General features: G+C 37.3%; 1 protein-coding gene across 1 annotated transcript; it reads left to right on the top strand.

Annotated features, from left to right (window-relative positions):
* Positions 1 to 198: 198 nt before the first annotated feature.
* Positions 199 to 22,631, top strand: PCGF6 (polycomb group ring finger 6; the record flags this gene model as incomplete). Its single annotated transcript, XM_010169602.2, has 8 exons — positions 199 to 347; positions 968 to 1,023; positions 1,818 to 1,877; positions 2,489 to 2,597; positions 6,486 to 6,513; positions 9,815 to 9,913; positions 15,596 to 15,682; positions 22,575 to 22,631. Coding segments are annotated over 8 exons (645 nt in total), but the record flags the coding sequence as incomplete, so codon positions are not given.
* Positions 22,632 to 22,952: the final 321 nt, after the last annotated feature.

Here is a 22,952-nt window from a genome sequence, read left to right as displayed (position 1 = left end):
AAAACCTTGCCATGCAAACCCAATACACCATTGTATCAGTTGGATATTGAGAACTCTGAATATTCAGGAATGTTGTATCCTGTACAGGCAAAGAGCTGCTGTTTAGTTGAGTTTGAAAGTTGAAAGACTTGCTTCGATTTGTCTCTGACAAATTATATTTGAAAAGTCTGGGTGTAATTGTTCGTCTTGCTTAACCAGATGGTGTCGTATAGTGGACACGTGACTTTTGTGGGGTTTCTTTTCTTTACAGTTTGTAAAAGCTGCATAGTGAGACACTTCTACTACAGCAACAGATGTCCAAAATGCAATATTGTTGTACATCAGACACAGCCCCTTTATAATATCAGGTAATAAGTTCATGCCATTTTTATAGCTTTGGGTTTGGTTTGTTTTTTTTCAAGTTTCGCTGCTTGCTTTTAAGTGTTTTGTTGTACAGACTTGTAGTGTGTTCCTATTTTAACTGAAGGAACGGGTACAAGAAAGGCATTGTGTTCTTTGTTTGTGTAAGCTTCATCTCAGTGTTGAAGATAAAAATACTCAATTTCTTGTTTTATCTAGTTTGTATCCCTTTCTAGGGTGTGTTACCACCCTGGCCCTGGCTCCTTGGGCATTTTTATGCATTTGCTTAGTACTACAGGTGATATGAGATCTTATCTACTTGCTTAGATTTCCTTTTAGACAAATCTTTGTTGATGTGGTATAATTAATAACTCTGAAAATTGAGTTTTAGTTTCTCAGATTGTTCATGAATTACTGAAGGATGGTGCTTTTAACTTTACATGGCTGCTTCTGTTGAAGCTCTGCTCTCAGGATATGAATTTAGACAGATACGAAGTTGCTGCTCTTCCGTTCTTCTCTTTATGTACATCATATTTCAACAGTGTATTCAGCATCTGTTACAATGTAATGAAAACCATTCTGTATTGCATAAAAGACACTTCCCTTTTTTTTTTCTCTTTAATAGGAGACTGGACCGGCAACTGCAAGACATAGTCTATAAATTAGTTGTCAATTTGGAGGAAAGTAAGTACTTTTCTTTATTTCATTGCCATCTAGAGATGTAAAAAAATGAACATAAAACAGAGTAATTCAAAGCCCTGTTTCTACCCTGATCTCTTTAGAATAGTTTTGTAACGTTTGGTTATAGATCATAATGAATTAGCTGTGCCAGCTGGCACCTTTCTGGCTGCTAAATGCTATTATGGGTAGTGGTATGTACCCTGTCTCATTAAACACAGGTGTCGCTCTATCCAGATAAACATCCAGATAATACTTCATAGTCATGCCTCATATTTTTGTGTAAGTACAGAAAATATCATTCCATCTAATAAGTTCACTTGCCTCAGTTGAAAAAAAAGTTGCTAAGACTGATTCTCTCAAATGCTTTTATTTTTTTCTCACTGCCACATTTATTTTTCTGATATTAGGTGTGTTCACTCTCACACGTCACTTACCTTGAACTTTGGGAGCCAGTGAATATGCACAGTCCACCTGTGTGGACTGAGTGAAATACATACATCTAGTGGATACAGATGGTATAAAAACAGAGTCATGACAACCAGAAGGATACTAGTTTTTGCAGCTACTTCAGTATGATTTATAGCCAATTTCTCTGATTTCTTCTCAGTTTTTACTGAGTACAAACTCTTAATCTGTGTGTTTTAAGTGTCACAGCCTCATATGGAATACTAGTGTTGATGAAGGTCTGTAGGAACTTGGAAAGTTTTTGCTGCTCTGACTGTTGGAAACTGTATCGACATTTTCTGCATCTGAAATAACGTTCCAATCTGTTCTGTATTGTGGGGGGGTTTTTTCAGGAGAGAAGAAACAAATGCATGACTTCTATAAAGAAAGAGGATTAGAAGTGCCCAAACCAGGTGAGATGTAGTCACTTTAGAGGACACTGTTAAGGAAATGTTTACTGTACCATTTATTCTTAAGGGCTTTCCTTGAAATATTAGCTCCCAAGTGAAGATGATATGTAGTATGGGAAATATGGGATTCTTGATTATCTGATTACTGTAAGTTGCCACAGTTCTCAAATTGCAAAAATAGATTTAAGTGGCAGCATGTAAACCCAGATTGTGCTTGGATTTTTTTTAAACAGATTATATTTTGCCTACAACCAGGAAATAGATATAAAATCTATGTTAGTTTTATCTTCTGGTCCTTAATAAATAATAGATGTTACAAAAGAATAAAAATAAGAACTTCAAAGTCTGTTGACAGATGAGGGATTATTCTAATTATCTTTTGTCTTACTATTAAATGAACAGCTCTTTGGAGAAGTGCCATGCTAAAACTAATAAAATGCTGGTTCAGATGCACAGCAAGAAGTGTATAAAGAGATGATTAACTAATAAAAATAGGATGAATTGCTTGGGCTCTTTTTCCTCATGAGCTCATCGGTTTTGCTTGGCCTATGTCAGCATCTTATGCTGCTTTTATTTCAAGTTGTGTTTGCATTTTGGCTATTTGAATGTTTTAGCTGTCCCACAGCCAGTTCCAGCGAGCAGAGGAAGACCTCGAAAAGTTCTGGGCTCTGTGTTCCGAATTCCACCAGAACTTGACATCTCCATACTCCTGGAGTTCATTGGGTGAGTTGTGGGCAAATGTAAGAGCAAGTGGCTGATGTGAGGGTGCTGCTTGCGTGTGTTGGACCATTACTGGCTCTTAGTTGTCACTCAATGTGCATTTGCTCCATCTCAAATAGCAGATGGGAGCTGGTTTTAGCTCACAGTGCAATAGAGACAGCCAGCTATGCTTAGCTAGATGATGCAGATAATTAAATGTGTCTTCCTATGAAAATAGCTTCCTAAAAAGCATAGTTTTAAAACTTACATGTGTTTAACTTATTTTTTAAAAAATACTGTAGTCTCAGTAAACTGAATGACAAAATACCTGTCTCTCTACACTTCCTTAGTCCCTGTAGGTGGCAGTATCGTTAGTGCTGACTGTGTTAGGACTTGCTCATGTAACTAAGGGACTGCAACTACGACCTGGGCAGCAGGAGGGGTGTTCCTGTAAATGTTATAGGTGGGGGTAATAACGTGGTCTACTATTAAGTTTGCCTGACAGTTTCCCAGACTTTAAAGAATTACACTGAAGCTTTTGTATCAGGAGTCACCTTTAGCCATGGATTGTGAGGGGGAAATCCAGCCCAAACATCAGAGTTGTTTTCAGGAATACAGGAAGGAGAAATTATATTGCTTTGGCCATGTGCAGATTTATAAGTTAGTGACTGAGAAAGCGTAACTGAGAAAGGATTGGAAGCTGTAACTACTGATAGCTCGTGCAGTGCTGAGCCTCAACCATGGAGGGGAAGCAGCTTGACTTTTGCAACTCTTGCCACTCTACCCAGATTGTGCCTGCTTTTGGCCTGATTTTGCCTGAACAAAATGTTCAGAGAACTCCAGTGTGTGATCATAGCAAACTATTACACAACTGATGGAAAGTCAAGTAATCAGAAACGGGGAAATTCTAGCAGCAAAGCATACCATCTTGGTTCAGCCTCTGTCTGTGTAGACATGTCCTAGTCTTTTCATGTTGTCTCCAGTGTTTCCACTGTGTCTTACTTTATTCAGAGTACAGACCAAATTTTTCTCCATGGGTAAATTTTGGCCCTGTAGGTGGTGTTGTGTGGGGTTTTTTTATTTGTTGGCCTTTTTTTGTTTGTTTTTTTTAAAGTGTTGTCCCTCATGTGCCTTCTTTATTTCTTTAAATGGATGAGAAGTGGGATTGCAGGAAGAAAAGAGAAGGTCTTTGAGCTAAACCTCTAGGGAACAATCCCTGACTGTTCTATAGAATGTCTTTGCAAATCCACATACCTGACTTCATTTCAGTGTTTGTTTTATGTATGCCTGACTTGCAGAAGTGCTGAATGCTCACAAGCACAGCTGAAAGCATGGCTAAAACTGTAATATCAAGTGTTCTGCAGACAAATCCAATCTTGGATGTCCCAAATTAGGCACTTGCAGTTCTTGGTTACCTTTCAACACAGTCTGTCTCAGGTTCTTCTTTTTAAACAAGGTATTACACTGCCATTCTGCTGAGTAGGATGGTATGGAAATATGTTGATGTGTTGAAGAAACAAGAAAAAATTAATGCTTTTGCATTAAGAGCATGTTTGTTATAAGTAAAGCCAAGAGCCATGTGTTGATCAGGAGAGGAAAGCAAAGACATTATATAGCTGTTCAGCCTGTGACCATTGTGTATTGTACACTTGAAGCTTAATTTAATTTATTTATTTTTTTTACCCCTGTCCAGGGTCCCAGTGACCTGGTGCTCAGGCAGGTCACTGCATTTTACCCCATTGGGTAAAATGTGGTTATGTGGAAATACACAGACATAATGTAAAATATTTTGACAAAGATCTCAGTAGGAAAGAGTAAAGCTAATGCTATTTGCCCTACATTCATGTTGGGTTAGAAATGTATAAGCATGGCCTTGGATGTGACTGTATCTCATTAAGTTAGTGTCTACATGGGAGTTTGAGGGATGCTTGTTCTGGGACCCGTGACGGGTGCCGACCAGTGCTGTGCTGTCCCGGCAGCTGGCAGCGGGAGCACGTGGAGTGCAGGGGCCTAGGAGCGTGCTTTTATACCAACAGCCCACATCTTTCTCAATGATAATTTGAGACTTTAAAAATGACTTTAAAAACGACTTTAAAAACAGCAGTTCGATTTTAGTTCCAAGGGTGTCCTTTTCGGGTTGGAACACTTGGGTGACTCTGGAGAAAAGCTTCCTTAGATTGTCTCCACTGCAGGATTAGATACAGTTTGAATTCATTGTAGTGAAAATACTTTGGTTTAGATCTCCTCTGGGGAAGTCTCCTGATTACTTCCTCCCTCCTGTAATTCTCAGCAGGTGTGTTTTTGTTTTTCCAGAGCAAGAGGAAGATGTCAGGCAACTTAGACCTCAAAACTAGTAAACATGTATCTGCCTGTCTGTGAAACAAGATGACTTTTGAATCTGTGTTGTTGTATTTGTTTTTCTGGTAGTTTTATTTCAAGCTTCCATTCCAGTGTTGGCAGCAAAGCAGGTAATGTTGTGCAAACACCACCTATACTATGTGAAACTGTCCACTGTGTTTTTGTTACTTATATGGAGGGCAGCACAGAATGTTTCTAACAAATAAGGATGATAGCTTAACAGCATCTATTTTGCATTTTATTTTAGTGACTTTTTAAACTTTTGATCTTCTTTTATACTTTAAAGGTTATAATGTTTTCTTCTTCAACGGTCAAAATGAAAGAGCTTATTTTGGCAATGAGAGATTAAGAAAGCATTTTGGATAAAGAAAACTTGGAATAGATTGGACCAACCAGCAGAAATTGTTACTTTGAAAGTCTGACTGTATATGGTGTCTTTAGAGTATATTATCTAGTTGCCTGTGGCTGTGGAACTGTATCAAAGAAAATGACAGCTGGAATGGAAAAGCTTTGCTATGTTTGTTACTTAGTACCTTTAAATTTCATTTGAGTGGCAGAGTTTGATGATAGTTTTACTTAACTCTGTCTGATAGCCAGTAGGTATTTAGAGCTGGAGATACTCAGTTACAGTAACTTGAAGTGCCATGCTAAGGTGTGGTCTGCACAAACTTTACAAATCCATTTGGTTGCTATATTAAATGATCAACAGAAGTGTAGTTGATTTATAGTGATGTTTGATTTTTGCCCTCTCTGATGCAAAAGTCCCATGCAAGTACCTCTCTGGTACTGCATTTTTTCCTCTATCTTATGTACATACTTGCTAATGGAATGCATGAATAGTAAAATGTCATTAATTGGGTTTAATTAATTGAGAAATTTCTACATTGCACTACAGGATGGAGATGTGGAGTATAGATGATCAGTAGTAGATCACATGCTCAGACTGTGCGAATCAATGAACCTCTGTTGGAGCCAGCTGGCAATTTGGTCATTTGCCACCTTTGTGTGTATTTCACCTTCCAGAGAAACACCTATTGCTTTTCCTGACTTCCTAGATAGCATTAATCCTGTGATACAAATAGTCTGGAAGGCCAACAGTTGGCCCAGAAAGCCTCTTCAGTGGTTGGGCATGTTCTGTCAGCAACTTCTTAGGTACTGTCTGTTAAAATATCAAGGGTGGTGAAATATGAATGTTTAAGCAGCATTAATATTACAGCCTATGCCTGTGAAAATGAATGTTGTGTTTAGAAATGGCTTTAGGCTCTGTTGGGGATTTTTCCATTTCATGTAGACGAGTCTTAAAGTCATAAATAGCTGAATTCACAAGAAAAATAGGAGTACCAAATAAAGGCTAGGAGAAAAAGATACATAAATCCAGTCTAATATTATTTCATGTGTTACAGTTTAATGAAAGGAAGAGCCTGATTTGGAAAATAAGCTTGGCATACCAGACTACTAAATCAATAACTCACTATTATCATAAAGAGCTTGAGCATGTTAATAACTGTTACCCTTGGCAGTATTGACTGTGCTTCCTCTTCTTTTGTTTTTCAGAGCTAACGAAGGCACAGGGAGTTTTAAGGTGCGGATGTGATTTGAATTTTTCACTTATTATTTACTTCAGAAATATGTATCACCTGAATGTGTTTAATTTAGTTTGTTTTTCTTACACTGAGTGCTGCCTGAACTTTCATCAGCATAGTAATGACCAACCTTGGATTACAGTGTACTTTCAAAACTATTGTTGTATAGCATCACAGAATAGGAAAAAATGCTTCTGAGGCTCTGTGACTAAAGCTTTGGTGGGAGAATGAGAATGATACTGGTGAAATTTCACCTAGGTGGTTCTAGCTTGTTATTCTTGCATCTCTCTCCAAAAGGTGCGCTACTGTAGCTTTTACTCAAATCCTAAACAAAGGGGTAGACTTTGTCTAAAATACTATTTTTTGAAAAAGATTCTCTAATTATAGTGAAAAGCTTGCATAGATGATTCAGAGGAAGCGTAGCCTGAGACAAAACAACAGTATAATAAATTGCTATGTGCTTAAACACATAGCAAAAAAATATACAAATTGTCTAAATGGCACAACACACTTCCTTGGGCAGCAGACAGCTCGTTCCTTTCTCCATCCTTTCACTAACAATGTCTGAATGGTGGCTGTTCTGCTGAACAAGCAGTAGCATTCCCGATCCTTGCTAAAGAAAATGGCTGCTCTTACAATACCAATCTTCTTACTGAGCTGTTTCACTACAAATTCACAGAGGAACTGCACATGTTTTGCAGTCTTTGTGATTTCTTATGCTGTAGTTAGAGGTGCTCAGAGTGTGCCATTCCACTATTTTGGCTAAACATTCAGAAAGCGAAATTCTATTCAAGGGTAAGAAGGAGATGTAATTTAAAATTACTCAGTGTATGTTGCATTTAATCTTTCATTGTATTGGAATTGTAGGACTCGAGGTGGAATGGCACAGAATAATAAGACTGTAGGAAACACCTAGCTGGTACAGTTAGCAGGACAGTTGTACTGTTGAAGAATTTGGGAAAAAAGCCTGTTAGTAACTTAAATATTAATTGTCCTGATTGTACCATTTTACTAATTTCCTTCATGTTTTCAGCTGAGTTGATTGCTCATCAATGTATTTTCAGGCACAAATCTGAACTGTTAGATTTGATTGCAGTCATTCATAATGTTTTTTAATAGTAGTTACATTTGTTATGGCAGAACTAAGGAGGCAATTTCAAACTTTCAAATATAGAAATAAGAATTTTCACAAAGAGTTAAAATGTGAATATAGTTTCATAAAACAAAATTAATCCATAGAAGGGGGGGGCAATGTTCCTGAAAATGTCTACATTCAATTTTCTTCATCTTTTACACCTACACACCTACCCAGCATTTTTTCTTCTTTACCCCTACATTTCATGCTATTTTTTTCCACCTGCTTGCCCTTGTCTCACCTCCCATCCTTCACGTCTCGTATTTGCCCTTCTTTATACTTTGTTTTTTGTTCTGTTCATTTTGAGCTTCACAAGAATAACTATAGGGCAGTTCAGCCCTTTTATTACCTTATTTGTTGTAATACTAAAATTTTTGTCAACCATTTATTTCCTATGAAACAAGCCATTCCAATGCAATTAGTTTTGCCTTTTTAAAAAAGATACTTGGCTCAGACATCAGTAAGGAGAGTTTGTAATTCAGGAAAGGGATTTTTTTGTGTGTGTGTGTGTGTGTGTGTGTTGAGTGTTTTTTAGGGTTTTTTTTCCCTTTTAAGCCATAAATATTCCTGCTCACTTTAACTCTAGTGATCTGAGGATGTTGAAGATGAAAGGCTGCCCACCATTACTCATATTGAATGTGCTCCAAATAATCCTGCTATCCATAGACTAAAGTGCCACTCAGCTTACGTGCATATTTAGACTTCTGTATCATCTATCTGAGTTTTAAGAAATACCACATCTTTTAACTGGCATTTTTCTATGGCATTTTCAGATTCCTTCCTGTATCTTAACCCCTCATTTCACTCTATCTCTTCTTGATTTCTGTCCTTATTTTCTTCACTACACTTCATATCTTCATGCTTTTTTTATTCTACTTCATGACCAAGAGGTTTACTCATCAACCTTCCAAATCCTCTTTCATATCCACTTCTTACAAAACATACCCTGATCCATTTTTAGCATTTCTATGTCCTCAATTGTTTATTGTCTTATATTTCTGAACTAGATGTTGAACTTTGTATATGAAGGGCTTTCAACCTTTTTTTTTTTTAAGTGGGGATGGGGGGAGAGAACAGGTTACAAGGTCTGTGGCCATAAACTGTGATTTATACACGTAGCAAGTGTAAATTCAGCATCATCAAGCTTGCAGTGCTATGGTTCCCTAAATCAGGTCTGACTGGCATTTCTAGCTCTTGTACATGAATAAATCAAACTGTTTTTCCAAAACCACAGTTATCATGAATACCTATTTAAATTCATGATTGAATTCAAGGGTAGTCCAAGACCCTCTGACCCTTCATTCAAATTGAAAGAATATGATGAACCTGGGTAGTAAATCACAGCTGTTCAGAAGCCAACATAGAAATCCAGTTAATTGACTCAAAAGGTAATCCATTTATCACACTGAATGCAGTCATCTGCTCTGCCTCTGTGCCTCTTTGCTTAGCAGCCCATATCACCAGTCAGCTGTTTAAAATTTTATCTGTAGAAGAGAAACTCATTAAAATTTTTGAGGCTGACATAACAAATGTCTTGTCATTGCAGTCCTTGCTGTGAAAGTATTTAGAAATGATACAAAAACATTTCAGACTAGTCTTGCCCCTGTGTTTTGCATAGTAGTATATTTTAATTGATTCTCAAATTTCATGGACTATTAAGTTGATTCCAGTCCAAACCATAATACTTCTAGAATGGTAAAGGACTTAAGCTCCTTGCATTATAAAATGATGTGGTTTAATTATCTGAATCATGTTTGGTACACAAGCCTGATTTGGGGAAAATAAGGAAATTTTAGGAAATTGTTCATGTGCTTCTGATGAATACATGCTTGTGGGGGGAGAAGTTCTTAGAATGCTGTGTAATACTAATTTCTATGCACAATTAATAGCAAATATCATTCTCTGGTACATCAGTAGTAAAATAGGACTGAAGTCAGTAGCTGGTTATTTTTAAATGTTATTTTAAACAGCAGGAAGTTTAAACCTGGATTCTTGCTATGTATTTAGTCTTTTTCCTATGAGGTAATCTGGGACTAGATCAAAGAAAGATCCAAAAATTTAACCTGCCCCCCTCGGTTATTTGGCTTTCGCTTAGGTTTGGGGTTTATGAGGGATGATAGCTGAAAATGTACATTGTCTTAAAATCTTACATTTATTCTTTGCAGCCTTTGGAAAAGAAGTTTGTACGTGTTTCAGGGGAGGCAACAATTGGACATGTGGAGAAGTTTCTCAGAAGAAAAATGGATCTGGACCCTACTTGTCAGGTATGTCACTGTAGTGACACTTAGAAGTTCCCTGTGATCCATGTAATGCCTGCACTTCAGACAGAACATTTCTGTTGTTCACTAGAGTCTATAAGTAATGTTAGTTTTTTTTAATGCAATAAGGTTTAAGAAAATGAAACGTTTGAAATGTTGTGATCCGCAAAGAACAACTCTTCCAACTCATTTGCAACATGTTTAAATTTTCTTTATAATACTTTATTTTTGTATAGAGTTTCTAAAGTGCTATGTAAGATTTCAGCAGATGAAATTCAAAACCAAAAGGCAGTGCTGTTTCAGAGATAAAACTGAGTATATAGACAAGAAAGAATGAGAGTGGGGGGGGATGGGAAGGCAGAGACAGAAGCTGAATAAGTATAAAATTTAACTGAATGTTGAAGAAGCAAACAAGGGCTAAGGAAGAATGGTACTGTGGATAGATATGTTGAAATGAAAGGTATGAATGCAAATGTAGGCACACACTCCCAAATAAGATTTCAAAGGAGCAGAATATTTTACAAAAGAATTTAACTTCATATTTCTCAACCATTTTGCCAGGAATTGCATGTCAAATCCAGTTTTCAATTCTTCAATATATTTCAGGAGCCATTCAGTTGAGAAGGTCCAGGAGTTCCGTAGTGTGTAAACGATTCTTAAAACTGTCAGTTATTGGTAAATCAAACTGAAACTGATGTGAATAGGCAAATGGTGGAAGTTAAGTGCTGGCTTTGGAGTTGAGGCTGTGTTTTCATACAGCAGTAACTGTCTGAGACAATACAGCATGACTGTGTGCCTCAGTAATGAGTGTTTATTCATGCCACTTACCTTTTCAGTGGTGACAAAGCAAATCAGTTATAAATTATTCATCACTGGGGAAGTAATGTGTTCTCATTTGCTGGGTTCCTCTCAGTGAGAGTCTCTGTAGCTTTCAGGTGGTGGTGGCTTGATATTCTGAACAAATAAAAGCATCCTCAAAATAAGCCTAGGGAAACTTCTTCCATTAATTGAGTTGTTTGTTTGATGGGAAGGAATTGTTTTGTTTGTTTGGGTTTTCTTAAGTAGTACATTAGAATCTCAATTTTCAGGAACACTGAGCATCAGTAATGGAAACTGCAGTTACCCATCTCTCAAAATCAAGTTAGGCCTGTGTGTTCAATGTCTTTCAGATTTTGTAGTTTTGAGGTCATCTCATAGAAATAACTTGAGAATTTTTCCCCCATTAGTTACTTTTTTTCTTGGACTTCACTAGACGGGATATGATCCACTGTTAGTGGGTAAACGTTACTATGTCTCAAAAGCTGATGACTTCCTGTCTCAGGATGTTGCTTGATGCTGACCCAGGCACTTTATCTCTGCTTGTATCCAGTTTGCCATTCTGGGGTAAGGCACAGGCACTGGCTAGTTCTGATGTCTTGGTCTCTTCTGTGCGAGTCCTGCCTGTCTGCAGGAAATGTTAAATCTGCTTTCTTCTGCAGTCAGATCCTTTGTCTGCTTTTTTATTTTCACTCTTAACTGATCTGCTCCCATATTTTTTTTTCAACAAGTATTTCCTTGGTCACTGGCAACCGGTAGTCAATTTTCATGCAACAAATCACGACTGATTTCTTGAAGATATTCAGGCTTATTTTTAAAAATTAGGGAATTCGAAAAATTAAGCAGGAAGTATTTTTCCTATCCCTATTGATCATTTCTTTGTCATATAGGGACTTAAGATTAAAGGAGTATATGTACTGAGTTGTTACCTTCTGATCGTAGTATGCAGAACTGAAGCTGATGGTTTGTTGGTCTTTACCAACTTATGCAGAAAGATAAAGAAATGTCAGATATGTCATTGAAGATGAATAAGCCTGACGAATCATGTCTTGCTCCAACTTCCCAGGATGGCTAATAAAGCAAACTGTAAAACAAAATCAGGGAAACCTGAATATAAATTAGCACATGCAGAAGAATTTAGGGAAATAGGTTATAAACTCTTTGTGTAAAAAAGATAAATGTGGAGGGTGCTTGGCTGCTTTTTAGTTTACTGTGGAAATTTGGAAGAGTGTTGAGGATTACAGTGATTTGTTTCCTGTAGGCTTCCTCAACATATGTTAGAGGAGCAATAGATGCTAACTTAGGTAAACAAGCTTTTCTTTTTAATATTACTTACTTAGTTTTGCTTTCTAACTCTTTCTAGTTCTTCATTATTTAAAATAATAAAATTTTTTATAAGGTGTCATGAGTTTGGTGCAGTTAACAACAGTAGACAAAAGTCTAAAAAGCAGTTTTGAAGCCACTGCCTTTTTTCTTTTTTCCTGGTCTGAGGCGTCTAATTATTTTCAGGCTTCTGTATTTGAGTTTGCAAATGGATTGTGATTCACATTCCCTAGTTTATCTGAAAGGTTAAGGCTTCATTTATATTTATCTACGACTTGAGCTGACAGACTCTAGTTTACGCTTCTGGTGCTTTGTTTTTGTCTCTGTGCTTTGGGCAAAGATTAATTTTCTTTGTGTGTTTTTATAAATTCTAATTACAAGGTCTCTCTTGAATATTCTTGCTGAAATTTGTTGAGGGGTTTTATGAAAATAATTTTTGAGCAACTGGAATTGTGAGTAATAGCTAAGTAAGTAACATTTAATTTGAGCTAAATACAGGCTATGGTGTTTGGAATCCATTAAGTTCTCTGTCATCTGATGCATATCTGTATAGTTTGTGTTCTGCTGAAGAGTGGGGAGGAAATGAGAAGGTTTCTTTAAACTGTGATTTCCTTTGAGGTCATCTGGCAGCAGCATTGTCCTTTCATTCTGTAAGGTCAAGAGAGAGACTGCTGAAAGACTCAGCTGATCTGAATTCATTAATGTAGCTTATGGAATAGAAATGTTTGATAATCAGATGTGTGTTCCTAAAAGCATCTGTGTAAACTACAGCCTGGGGAAAGACTGGGAGAAAAACTGTGTTCATGCAGTGTAGTCGTTGATGCTGTTTCTTCATGCAAGTCTTAGACCCTGGAATAGAAGCATCCAGTACCTTTGAAAAGCAAGTAGCAGCTTGAGGAAATGGAAAGCTTTACCATATTTTTTAATAACTAGCCCAAATACTCGTGTCAATCTGTAAAACTTTGTGTTTTCCTTGCTCTGCCCTGGATGATAGGGGTTGGCATAGAAACCATTGATTGTGGTCTGCTGCTTTCTGGGCCATATTCCCCCTTGGGATGAATCTTGTGTGGGATGTTCCTTACATGAAAGTTTTCTACTTTTGTCTCTGTTTATCTTGGTGAATATTAATTTGTAATTGTCTGCTATAGTGGCTTTTAGAGAAATAGCTCTAATAGCAAACTTGCCACCTAAGTAAAATAAATGGCAAAATGGAAAGGCTACTTAATAAGAATTTTATCAGAAGTGACTGAGTATTCAGCACCTACACCTTCATGTTTCTTTTCAGCAAAAGGTTGAGCTGTATTTACTGCTGTCTCACTAGCTAGCAGTACTACCTGGCTTCAATTTTACCAGTCAGTTGAAGTGGTAGTAAATTCATAGCGAGAACTTGTTGTTCGTGCCTCTTTTGTAAATGAATATATTTACTCCTGTATGGCATGAGGATTCCTCTGAGACACATTTTGCAAACAATTTTCACACTGAACTATGATTTTTTTTTTTTTTTCTCATTTTCTGTTTTATTCCCTTGTCCTTATAGGATGAATTCTAGCATGACAATTAGCAGGCAGAGGTTCAGGCTTTGTTGCTGGCATAAGGAGATTAGACATTTGTTATTCACAGCAGTCTAACACAGTAAATGTGAAAATCTCTTCTTAATTTATTAGAAGACACTGGATCTTTACTGACTACCGTTTGAAACTGGAGGAGCATGGTCAACAGTGGGATATTTTCAAACAAGCATTCTGATGCTGCTTTGAAAGATTGTCAGCAGTTGTCACTATGTCCGTTTGCATCCTGTGTTGGAGAAATAGATTTGTTTTTCTGTTTCTGTAGAATATATAAAATGTCTATGTATGCATGTTTCAGTGCCTTACAGTATACAAATTATAAAGTTAAGCTTATAAAGCAAAAGTAATTAAACTAATACATCACCGGAAAGCAAAGCAGGCATGTCCGTCTTCCTGAAGTAATAACTGTAGAGGCTAGAACGCATGGGAAACAGCGGAAATAACTGTAACCAGCTTTCAGAAAGAAAAAGAAATATCTTTCTTTCAGGTTCTGTGTTAAATACAGCAAATCTTGTTAATTATGTACACATGTGTGTGTATATATGGATCAATATCTAATCAATGTTTAATGTTATGTCCAGATAAGTTTTTACTTGCCGGTTTCCTCCTAGAAGCTAAAAGCAGAAGTAATACTTAGCAAGTTACATATTCCACATGACCTAACGTGAATGGAGTATTCTACATTGCTCTCGTACTATGCAGAGAGTGAAGTGAATTAGCCCTTTTGGAGCATCTAAGGAGCAGAATTTCTATGTTCCTGGTTCTCAGAACAACATGATCTGCCAGCATGAGGCATAAATCTTCCTAAATCTTTTTGTGAAGAGCAATAGAGAGATAGTGGGTCAGCATGCAGAAGAGCATAAATCCAGGGGAATTGAACAGCTGAAGCACAGAGTGCATCCTGTAGTGGAGAGTGGCCACCTAAGAGAATACGTAGTGATACTGCAGTGTGCTCCCTGACTGCTGCAGTGGCAGAGCTTAAATGTTTTCCTTGCAGAAAGCTGTGGGACAGCTTATTGTCAATGCTCTTAACTTTAATTTTGAGGTCTTGTCATTGTAATTCACAGAGGAGAGCCCTCTCATTTCCATATCTAGAAATTACTTAGAAGGAAAATGTAACCAAGCTGCATCTGGGATAGAAACAGTGCTGTGTTAGCTGCTCTAATTTGGAATGTTAGAGACTGGATTTACATTATGCACAGTAAATTCATAGTAACTTTATAAAGAAGCTTATTTTTCGTAATAGTCAGGGCAAGGAATTCAGAATACCTCATTATGATTTTTTCTTTTTTCCCCAGTTACTGTTCTGTGGGCAGTTACTTAACAGAAGTGCCTCCTCCGGAATTGCAGACATCATTGACATAGTTTAGCTGCAGTAGAGGACATTGCTTAGGATTGCAGAGTATGCCCTTCCCTTGCATCACAGAGGCAGTGATTGCATTTTGAAGGAGGACTGTGTGAAGTAACTGCTGACAGTGGCATACAGTGAGCTGTTCTTTTCTATAAAAATATTTCTTCCAAACAGTTATATTAAGCAGACTTATTCATGTGTTTTCTCACTCAAGAATGAGGGTAGCAATGACTCATTTTCTATCGGTGGCACAATTTGCCCTCTTTTGCAACTGATGAATTACTCTGGATATTCATGGGATTATTTTAATAACGTGATCTGAATTCCTATTAAATTAATCACAGTTACTGCTTAACAGCATTTTTCAGTGGACACACCAAACTGGGAGTGAAACAATAAACTGTCTCTCTGTTCCAGAAGTGAGCCCCGGGTCAGGGACCTGGGGTGGGAGGCATTAGGCCAGTGCAATAGTGTTGTGCACACGGAATACATTTGGACAACAAAGGTAAAGATGGCTTTAGTGTCTAACATGCTAGAATTGAAATCTTCTAATCAAATGTAAAGGGCTTAGATACTGGTTTGCTAGTCCAAAGGTAGGTTGGACTTGACCATATTTGTGTTCTTTCACAGGTAGACATAATATGTGGTGATCACCTGCTAGAACACTACCAGACACTGAGGGAAATTCGTCAAGCCATAGGAGAGAGTGCAGTACAGGTACATGTGGCTGCTGGGGCTTTGTTTCAGGTTTTCTCTTTTAAAATAGAAGACTTCTTTCTTAAGCTATCAGGTAGCACTGACTTGTCTGAAGTAGTCACTTAGAAAAAATCTCCAGCTTATGCAAAATGTTTTTTATATTTAAGGAGTTGAGAAGGATACTGTGTGCTAAGAGTGTTCTTGACGGTTTGATGATGTTTTGAATGTGATGGTTTTTTGTGTTGGGTTTTTTTTTTTTTCTGTTCTGAAACAATTTGCTGTCTTATGAGTGATAAATTACACTAGTCTTTCTTTCAACTAACATTCCTTGTTTTCTTCCCTGGTGATTGCATCTCTACAGGAAATCAAAGGACTGCAGCATCCCAAATAAGGCTAACCTTGTGACTTGCTTGTAGAATCACAAATCAAAGATAGTGTTATGAATGCAATTAATATGCTTGATGCATATTACACCCATCCTGGTCACAGCACAAGTTTATAGCCAAATATTTCTTGTTTATAAGTTACTGTCTTAAGTGCTGCTGGCCCTGCAAATATGAAAACCTTTTTTTATTTCCTTGGGAATCATTTCAAGCATCTTTATAATGGGAAGGGTCCCACCATTTTGGAAGTGCAGCAAAAACAATGAAGTAGTCTACCCAGTACATAGTAAGATACAGATGTAAAATTGTGATGTATAGCAAACTGTATATTAATTTGAACTTGGAAACTTGAAAAGTTAATGTTTAGTACAGTAGGAAGAAATAGGATTTAGATTGGTGTTTTATTTGGAAAGATTGAGCACAGAGTAGAAAGGCTAAAATAGTAAATTCAGTTCCCTTGACTTGTTTGTACACACACGCACACAGTCTTTTACATGTAAATTTCCCTTTCATGCTACAAGAGGGCTTTTGTGTCAGGGGCAAGAAGTGGGAAGCTGATTTCGAGGTATCTTGGATATTGCATCACCTGTACCTGATCTGAGTAACTATGAGGTATCCCGCAGTCAGGGCAGACCTTAAACATTTCTGAGGGTTGTGGTGTGTACCTCAGTTTCTGCAGTCAAAGGGAATAAATGCCATACTTGATGTCTGAGCTGTTTATATAATAATATGAATGAAAAACAAAAATGTAACCTAACCCACTTTGGGGATCAGCGGATAGAAACCAGGAGGAAGAGGCACAGGTAACAAACTTGCTTCTAATGCAATGAGTTCGTTGTAAGTAAATGCAACAATCAACACATAGTGATGGAAATGCCCTCTACTAAAAGCTTCAGTAAACAGCAGGGGGATGATTTATTTCTCAGTCCAGGAGTATGGTCAAATGTACTTTCTTTTAGACATCATCTTAACACAAAAGCTTTTCTTGTATGAAAAATGCTCTTGGGGAAGCACTTTAAGGCAAACCACATCTGTTTCATTTCTTGTAGAAAAAGTGGATCTGCCTGATTGATATTTAGTGGCTAAGAACCATTCAGCAGCTCCACAAAGAGAACAGTTGTCTTGGGATACATTCTCCAGTGATGTTTCAAGTCTTATTATTACAAAATCAGTATGCTAGCAGTGAATTCTCACAAGCCTGCTCTATTGGACAACGAAACAGAAAAAGATCTTTGCTTTCTGTGAAGTTTTGGGCTTTCATAGTCACTTTTGCCAGGGAATTTGAAAGATCAGGTTCATCCTTAATTTTTCTTCATTTTGTTACAGAACCTCTTAGAATGCCAAGTAGTTGCAGTAGGAATGTTGCAAATAAACCACAGTTGCTTCTTTTTCAATACTGAAATAATTATGACATTTTCATGTTTTACGGTCTCACATTATATTATGTTGCAGAAATCAAGAGGCTGTATTTCTAGGATTAAAAATCCCTGGAAATGTTTTTAGATAATTACCCGGGGGGGGGGAAGATTAATAGTTCAAGTCTAAAAAGGGTTATTTCTTTTTTACCAAGACGTGAAATTCAATGAGGGGCATACTTGTCCCAGCCCAGTGAGACTACAAACACAGAGGGACATTTGATGTATTTTACATTAAGCTCCAAGGGCACCTTGTGCCACCATAACCTTCCAACCTTTCCAAACCCCTAACAGCTCCCACTGGGATGCTGAAACACTCTTCAAAACTGCCGTTGTCGTTTACAAATTCCTGAGTGTCACTGGAGATGCTTCATGCTAAGAAAGTAGCTTCAGTAGCTACTTATGCAATACAGAGTCACTTAAAGGAATAAACATTGAAAGTTTTTATTTAGGGGAGTACAGTCACTGTTAGAGGAAAAGCTAACTGCTCTTCTGAGTCGCATTTTTCACTTGCAAGTTCATTCAGGTCAGCAGTTATTCTGTTTGCTGTTGTTTAAAAAATGCAGATACGTTTCTTTTTGCCAGAGGCGTTGACTTTAACATGCATTCTTTGGCAGCATTTACATTGCAAGTTTCTTCCCATGCAATGCAGCATATAGCATGTTGTGTGTGATTTATTTTTTGAAGCCATAATCACTGTAAATTTTTAGGGACTTTTATTTTTGCTGAATAGTTTTTAAATACTCAAGATTGTTTTGTGAAGATTTTGGGTATTTTTATTTTTTTTTCTACCGAATAACAATGTGTAGTGATGCCTTAGAGCCTCAGTAAATTAAAATCTCCTATAGGTGCAAGCTAGCAGTATTTTAGCTGTTCTGAATAATTATGTGCCTTTCCAACAAGTGTGAGAAGATCAAGTGTGATCTGATGGTAAAATAAATATTCCTGATAGTGGCCCCTTAGTAACCTGTTTGGGTTGTTTTAATTAGAGTAAACAGGCAACTGATTTTAGTGGTTGAATGTAAGCAACATGTTTTTTTCTGAGTAGTTGATAGAAGGCTAAAAGAAAATCTTGTTTAATCTTGTAGATCTCAAGATATTTTAACATTTCTGAAATTGGGTGGTTGGTTAAATCTCTCTAATTAGCTGGAAATAGGATTTCTACCTCTGTTTAGGGGAAAAAACATTTTAAAATTGCTGCACAGAATTTATATAAAAAGAAGCAACTTCACTTAATTTTTGAAACAGTGTAAAACTTGTGGAATTTACTGCAAGGAGAGATCAAAGACACTTACAGAAATTTTTAAAATGCTCAATTTCGTTACCAAGTGTTGAGATCTGCCTGTAATTGAGAGTTTGATCAAGTAGCTGAGGAAGGAAACTTGTTATTAACTATATGGGAGTATAATTTCTTGCTTGTATTACCTTCCTCTCATCTCCTGCACAAATGCAACATGATCCAAGCTGCTAGTTGTTTTCACTTGTCTGAAACCGGCCTTCTCAGAGCTCTGCATCACTGATGGATATAATGAGCTCACACATGGGAAAAGCTAAAAAGAGGAGCTTCCTTTATGTCCCTAGTCCTTGCCACAAAGGTCTTGCAGGTTATAATGGTCTCTTTGTAACTCCCACCTTTTTGTAACCCAATGCCACTGTAGTTTTGGTCTCTCCTGAGCTAGGCAGAAAGAGCTATGATCTAATTTAACTACTGTGACCCTCTAGCACACATCTGCTGTGGAAGTGTTTTTACTCTCTGCTGTGGGGATATGGAGTTTGGAAAGTGGGGTACTTGTTGCTACTACTCTTATAACATCAGAGGGTGTATGTATATACTATGGTCTTTCTGTCTGTCGGTTCCACTCTGAATTTTCTAGCTGAGCATAATGGGTGGGAACCTTTCAGGTTTTTTAGGTCAGGTTCACAAATGTGTGGCAAGGAACACTGGAGAGTTTTGCTGCCAGAAGGGATGGTATTTCATTTTGCTTTTCTTTTGGGCATGTCTGAGTTAGCCTGATTTGAGATTTGTTATAAGCAGTGAGAACTCATTCTCTGTTTGGATTTCCTTTTAAGAAAAATATCCAGAGAAACCAGCTGAATATATATAGAAATGTATAATACTTAAAAAGTGAATAATTACAGAGTAAGCAGTGCCAGTACTGGGTTAAATCTCAGCTTCTCTTTGGACAGAAGGAATTACAGTGGGTTTGGCCTTTGGTTTTAAGGCCTACTACTTTTGTCCTACTGCCAGATGTACCATTTGAAAACTCATCCATCAAAGAATACATTGTAGTGTTTTCTTCTTGTATAAATATTTATTTCCTTCAAGAAACTCTGCCCTAGAAGGAAAACTGGTTTTGACAACAGTTCTCCAAAAATGGAATCTTGAATGTGTCTTATTTTTTCTATGGGAGTATCTGACAGGCACAAGGAGTAGGTATACCTTTGTGAAGGTATAACAGTGTACTAAGTGCCAAGAGATTAATGAGTAACTTAGTCCCTGTTCTACCTAAGAAGAAGTGATGACAATCAAGATCCTATCTTCATGGGATTGGACTAGATGATCTTTCGAGGTCCCTTCCAATCCCTATCATTCTGTGATTCTGTGTGTGTGTGATTCATCATGCCACACACACATCCCTCACTATGCTAGGCACTGAGTAAGTGAGCTGAAGCTCCTGTCTCCTCCTGTATCCTTTTAGGAGTTAGCAATGGATTCCTGGTTATTAACAGGATGAGAAGGTGAAGGAAAATAAGTGAGCTGATACTAATAACACAGGAATAAAATGGGTTTTTTTCATTCCTGTCCATTGAAGTTAAGGTTGATTGGCATCTACCCTGTGCTAGGCCCTCATTTGTTATCATAAGCATCCTTTAAACAAAAGTGAGGCTGCGTGAGACTCAGAGCACATTTGGTTTTGCTGTGAAGCTGTTTGTATCACCTGTAGCTGTAGAGTCAGGGAACGTGTATTTGCTGTAGCCTGAACGTAAGTCTCTTCTATAGGTGTTTTAATGTGCTGTCCTTTTCCAACATGACCCTTCTGACTGGTTTGGACGGTTCTTACAAAAGAATAATTTGATCTACTTTTCTCATGCCTGCATTTTAATCCCTTTTTTTGATCTTCAGTCTCGATCTTATGACTGACATCACCATGTCCAGTGATGCAAAGCATTTCAGTTTGATGTCGCTTAGATTTGACTTGTGGATGCCAGAAGTTTGTAGACTCAAAAGTAACAGACCAAGTTCATAGAAAAAAATAAGTCATGAGAAAACACTTGGTACAAAGCTACTTTGACTTAGGGCTCGGGAACTTCCTGAGAAAAGCTTTTGAAATTGCTGAATTATAAAGGGAGGTAGCATATTTGCCTTTTTCATGTATTTTTACTTAGGCCTTCCCCATGGGACTAGGTAGCCCTTTGATCTGCCCTGGTATGGCCATTCTTAGCACCTTACATCTTGATTTTTGTTTTTTTTAATGTCTCCTTTCCAAAAAAGGAAAGGAGACAATTAAAAAAAATCCCTCTTTTCCTGACTTTGAATATTCCTCTCCTCTTTAAATAAATTACAAAATCTGTCAACAGAAGCGGAGTTTCCAGTCTTACTAAGTGATCATGTTGGCTAAATTGACCAAAGTATGGCTGTTGCAGATCTGTTCTCCGTTCTTATGAATCTGTTTTCTTTCACCATCACATTTGAAAACTCTGGTAGTTCTTCCACTTTTTCCCTTGAAAATCACAGAATCACAGAAAATAACATACTGCATTTTTTTCCCCACCCCAGAGCAGTAGATTTGTTTCCAGTGGCACCATTTAGCTACCAAAGTTAAAGAAACTGATGGTAGAAGAGTGAAGTAACCATGCACAGCAGCAGTTGGGGTGGTTTTCTGATCAAAGAGCTTTGTGGCACCATGAGCAAAACAAGGCTATTTTTCTAAGAGGTCATCTTCCAGATAGCACATAGAGGTGTTGATGGGCACCATCTGCAAAACAGTTGTCCTCTTGAGTATTTTTTGGATCAATTTCTTAATCTTTTATTTTCTCCAATGCAAAATGGCTCGGAGATTTATTTTTTTTTGTGAGTAGTTGAGGCTACACCAACCTGTCAGAAGTATTTTATAGGCATAACAAACTGTTGTTTAAAATATATATATTCTTCCAAAACACTGCTTAGACTAATACAGTGCTTTCTGTATTATAATACAGTAACAGTAGAACCTATAAAGTGGCAACAGTCTTGTTACTATTTTTTAATTAACTTTTTATTTAAATATTTAATTTTTTTAATATGCTGGTATACCCCCTCGCACAGAACTGTGTATCTTTTCTGGAATGTGTGTTGTTATCTTAGTTTATATTTTAATAGACAAAAACATCAGAAGCAGAACACAGTAGAAGTTGAAACATGTCAGTTGTGATTAATGTAGTTCTCTCTTCAAAAGAAAACTTTTATTAAAGCCTGTCCATATAAATATGTCTAATGCAACAAGATTCCCAGCAGATCAATGGTGGAAGCCAGACCTCTCACCGGCTGTGTGTGAATTAAGTGAGTGACATAAGGAAGACTAATGAGTCAGGAAGTATCTTGTTTCACAGGTGAAAGGTTTTTTTATTATGTGGAGCAGTCTCAGAAGAGGAGAAACATGACTTAATAAACTAATAAATTTTTATTTTTTTTTTTTAATCCCTTGCATTCATTACTCAATGTGTAGTAGTAGTCTGGGCTTTTCCAGTACCACTTTGACAGCACTTTCTAGAACTATTTAATTACCTTTTTTTCTGCCCCACAGTATCATATGGAAAGCAGCATGAGTTGTAAATGAGAGCCTACTGTATGAAGATAATTCCATTATTACTTTAAAATAAATGCAAAGTACCAGTTTTTACTTTTTTTTTTTTTAAACACCCTTCTCTATCTCAAAGAGGAGAGGGGGAATATCATTATTTGCCTTGATATTTCAAAACTTGCATTCACCATATGGAAGGACATGGTATAAAACGGTGAGTGAGACTGAAGCTGAGGTTCTGCCGTGCAGTGACTGTCATAGCAGGCGGTGACAGAAATGCCTCATGGAGAAGGTGAACTGGTATGATGATACAGCTGCTTTCTCTTCTCTCTAGGATGGTTTACTTGTACTGCACTATGGCCTGGTAGTATCTCCAGTAACTGTAACTTAAAGAATTGCTAGACTATCAGAAGGCAAAAGAATCCGAAGTCACCAAGCTTCTTGACTGCCGTTTTTCACCAAAGAAGGCCATCGCGTTTCCTGTGACAGGAAGCAAGTAAAAGGAACCACCGTTAACTGCTGTATGCTTGTAACTTAATGTCTGACTTTACCACTGTAAAAAATTACAGCTCCTGTAAGTACAGCTCTAGATGTTGCTATGCTTTGTGTTAGAAATTACTGTCTTCAAATTTCACTCAGCTCAGGGAATTTAAATGCTCAGAGTAGCTGCATTTTTTTACTTCCTAAAACCACAAGATTTCACAGGGTGAAC

The sequence above is a fragment of the Antrostomus carolinensis genome, unplaced genomic scaffold (genome assembly GCF_000700745.2).
Source record: "Antrostomus carolinensis isolate BGI_N321 unplaced genomic scaffold, ASM70074v2 scaffold37726, whole genome shotgun sequence".
NCBI lineage: Eukaryota > Metazoa > Chordata > Aves > Caprimulgiformes > Caprimulgidae > Antrostomus > Antrostomus carolinensis.
This window is presented reverse-complemented; position numbering and strand designations above follow the sequence as displayed.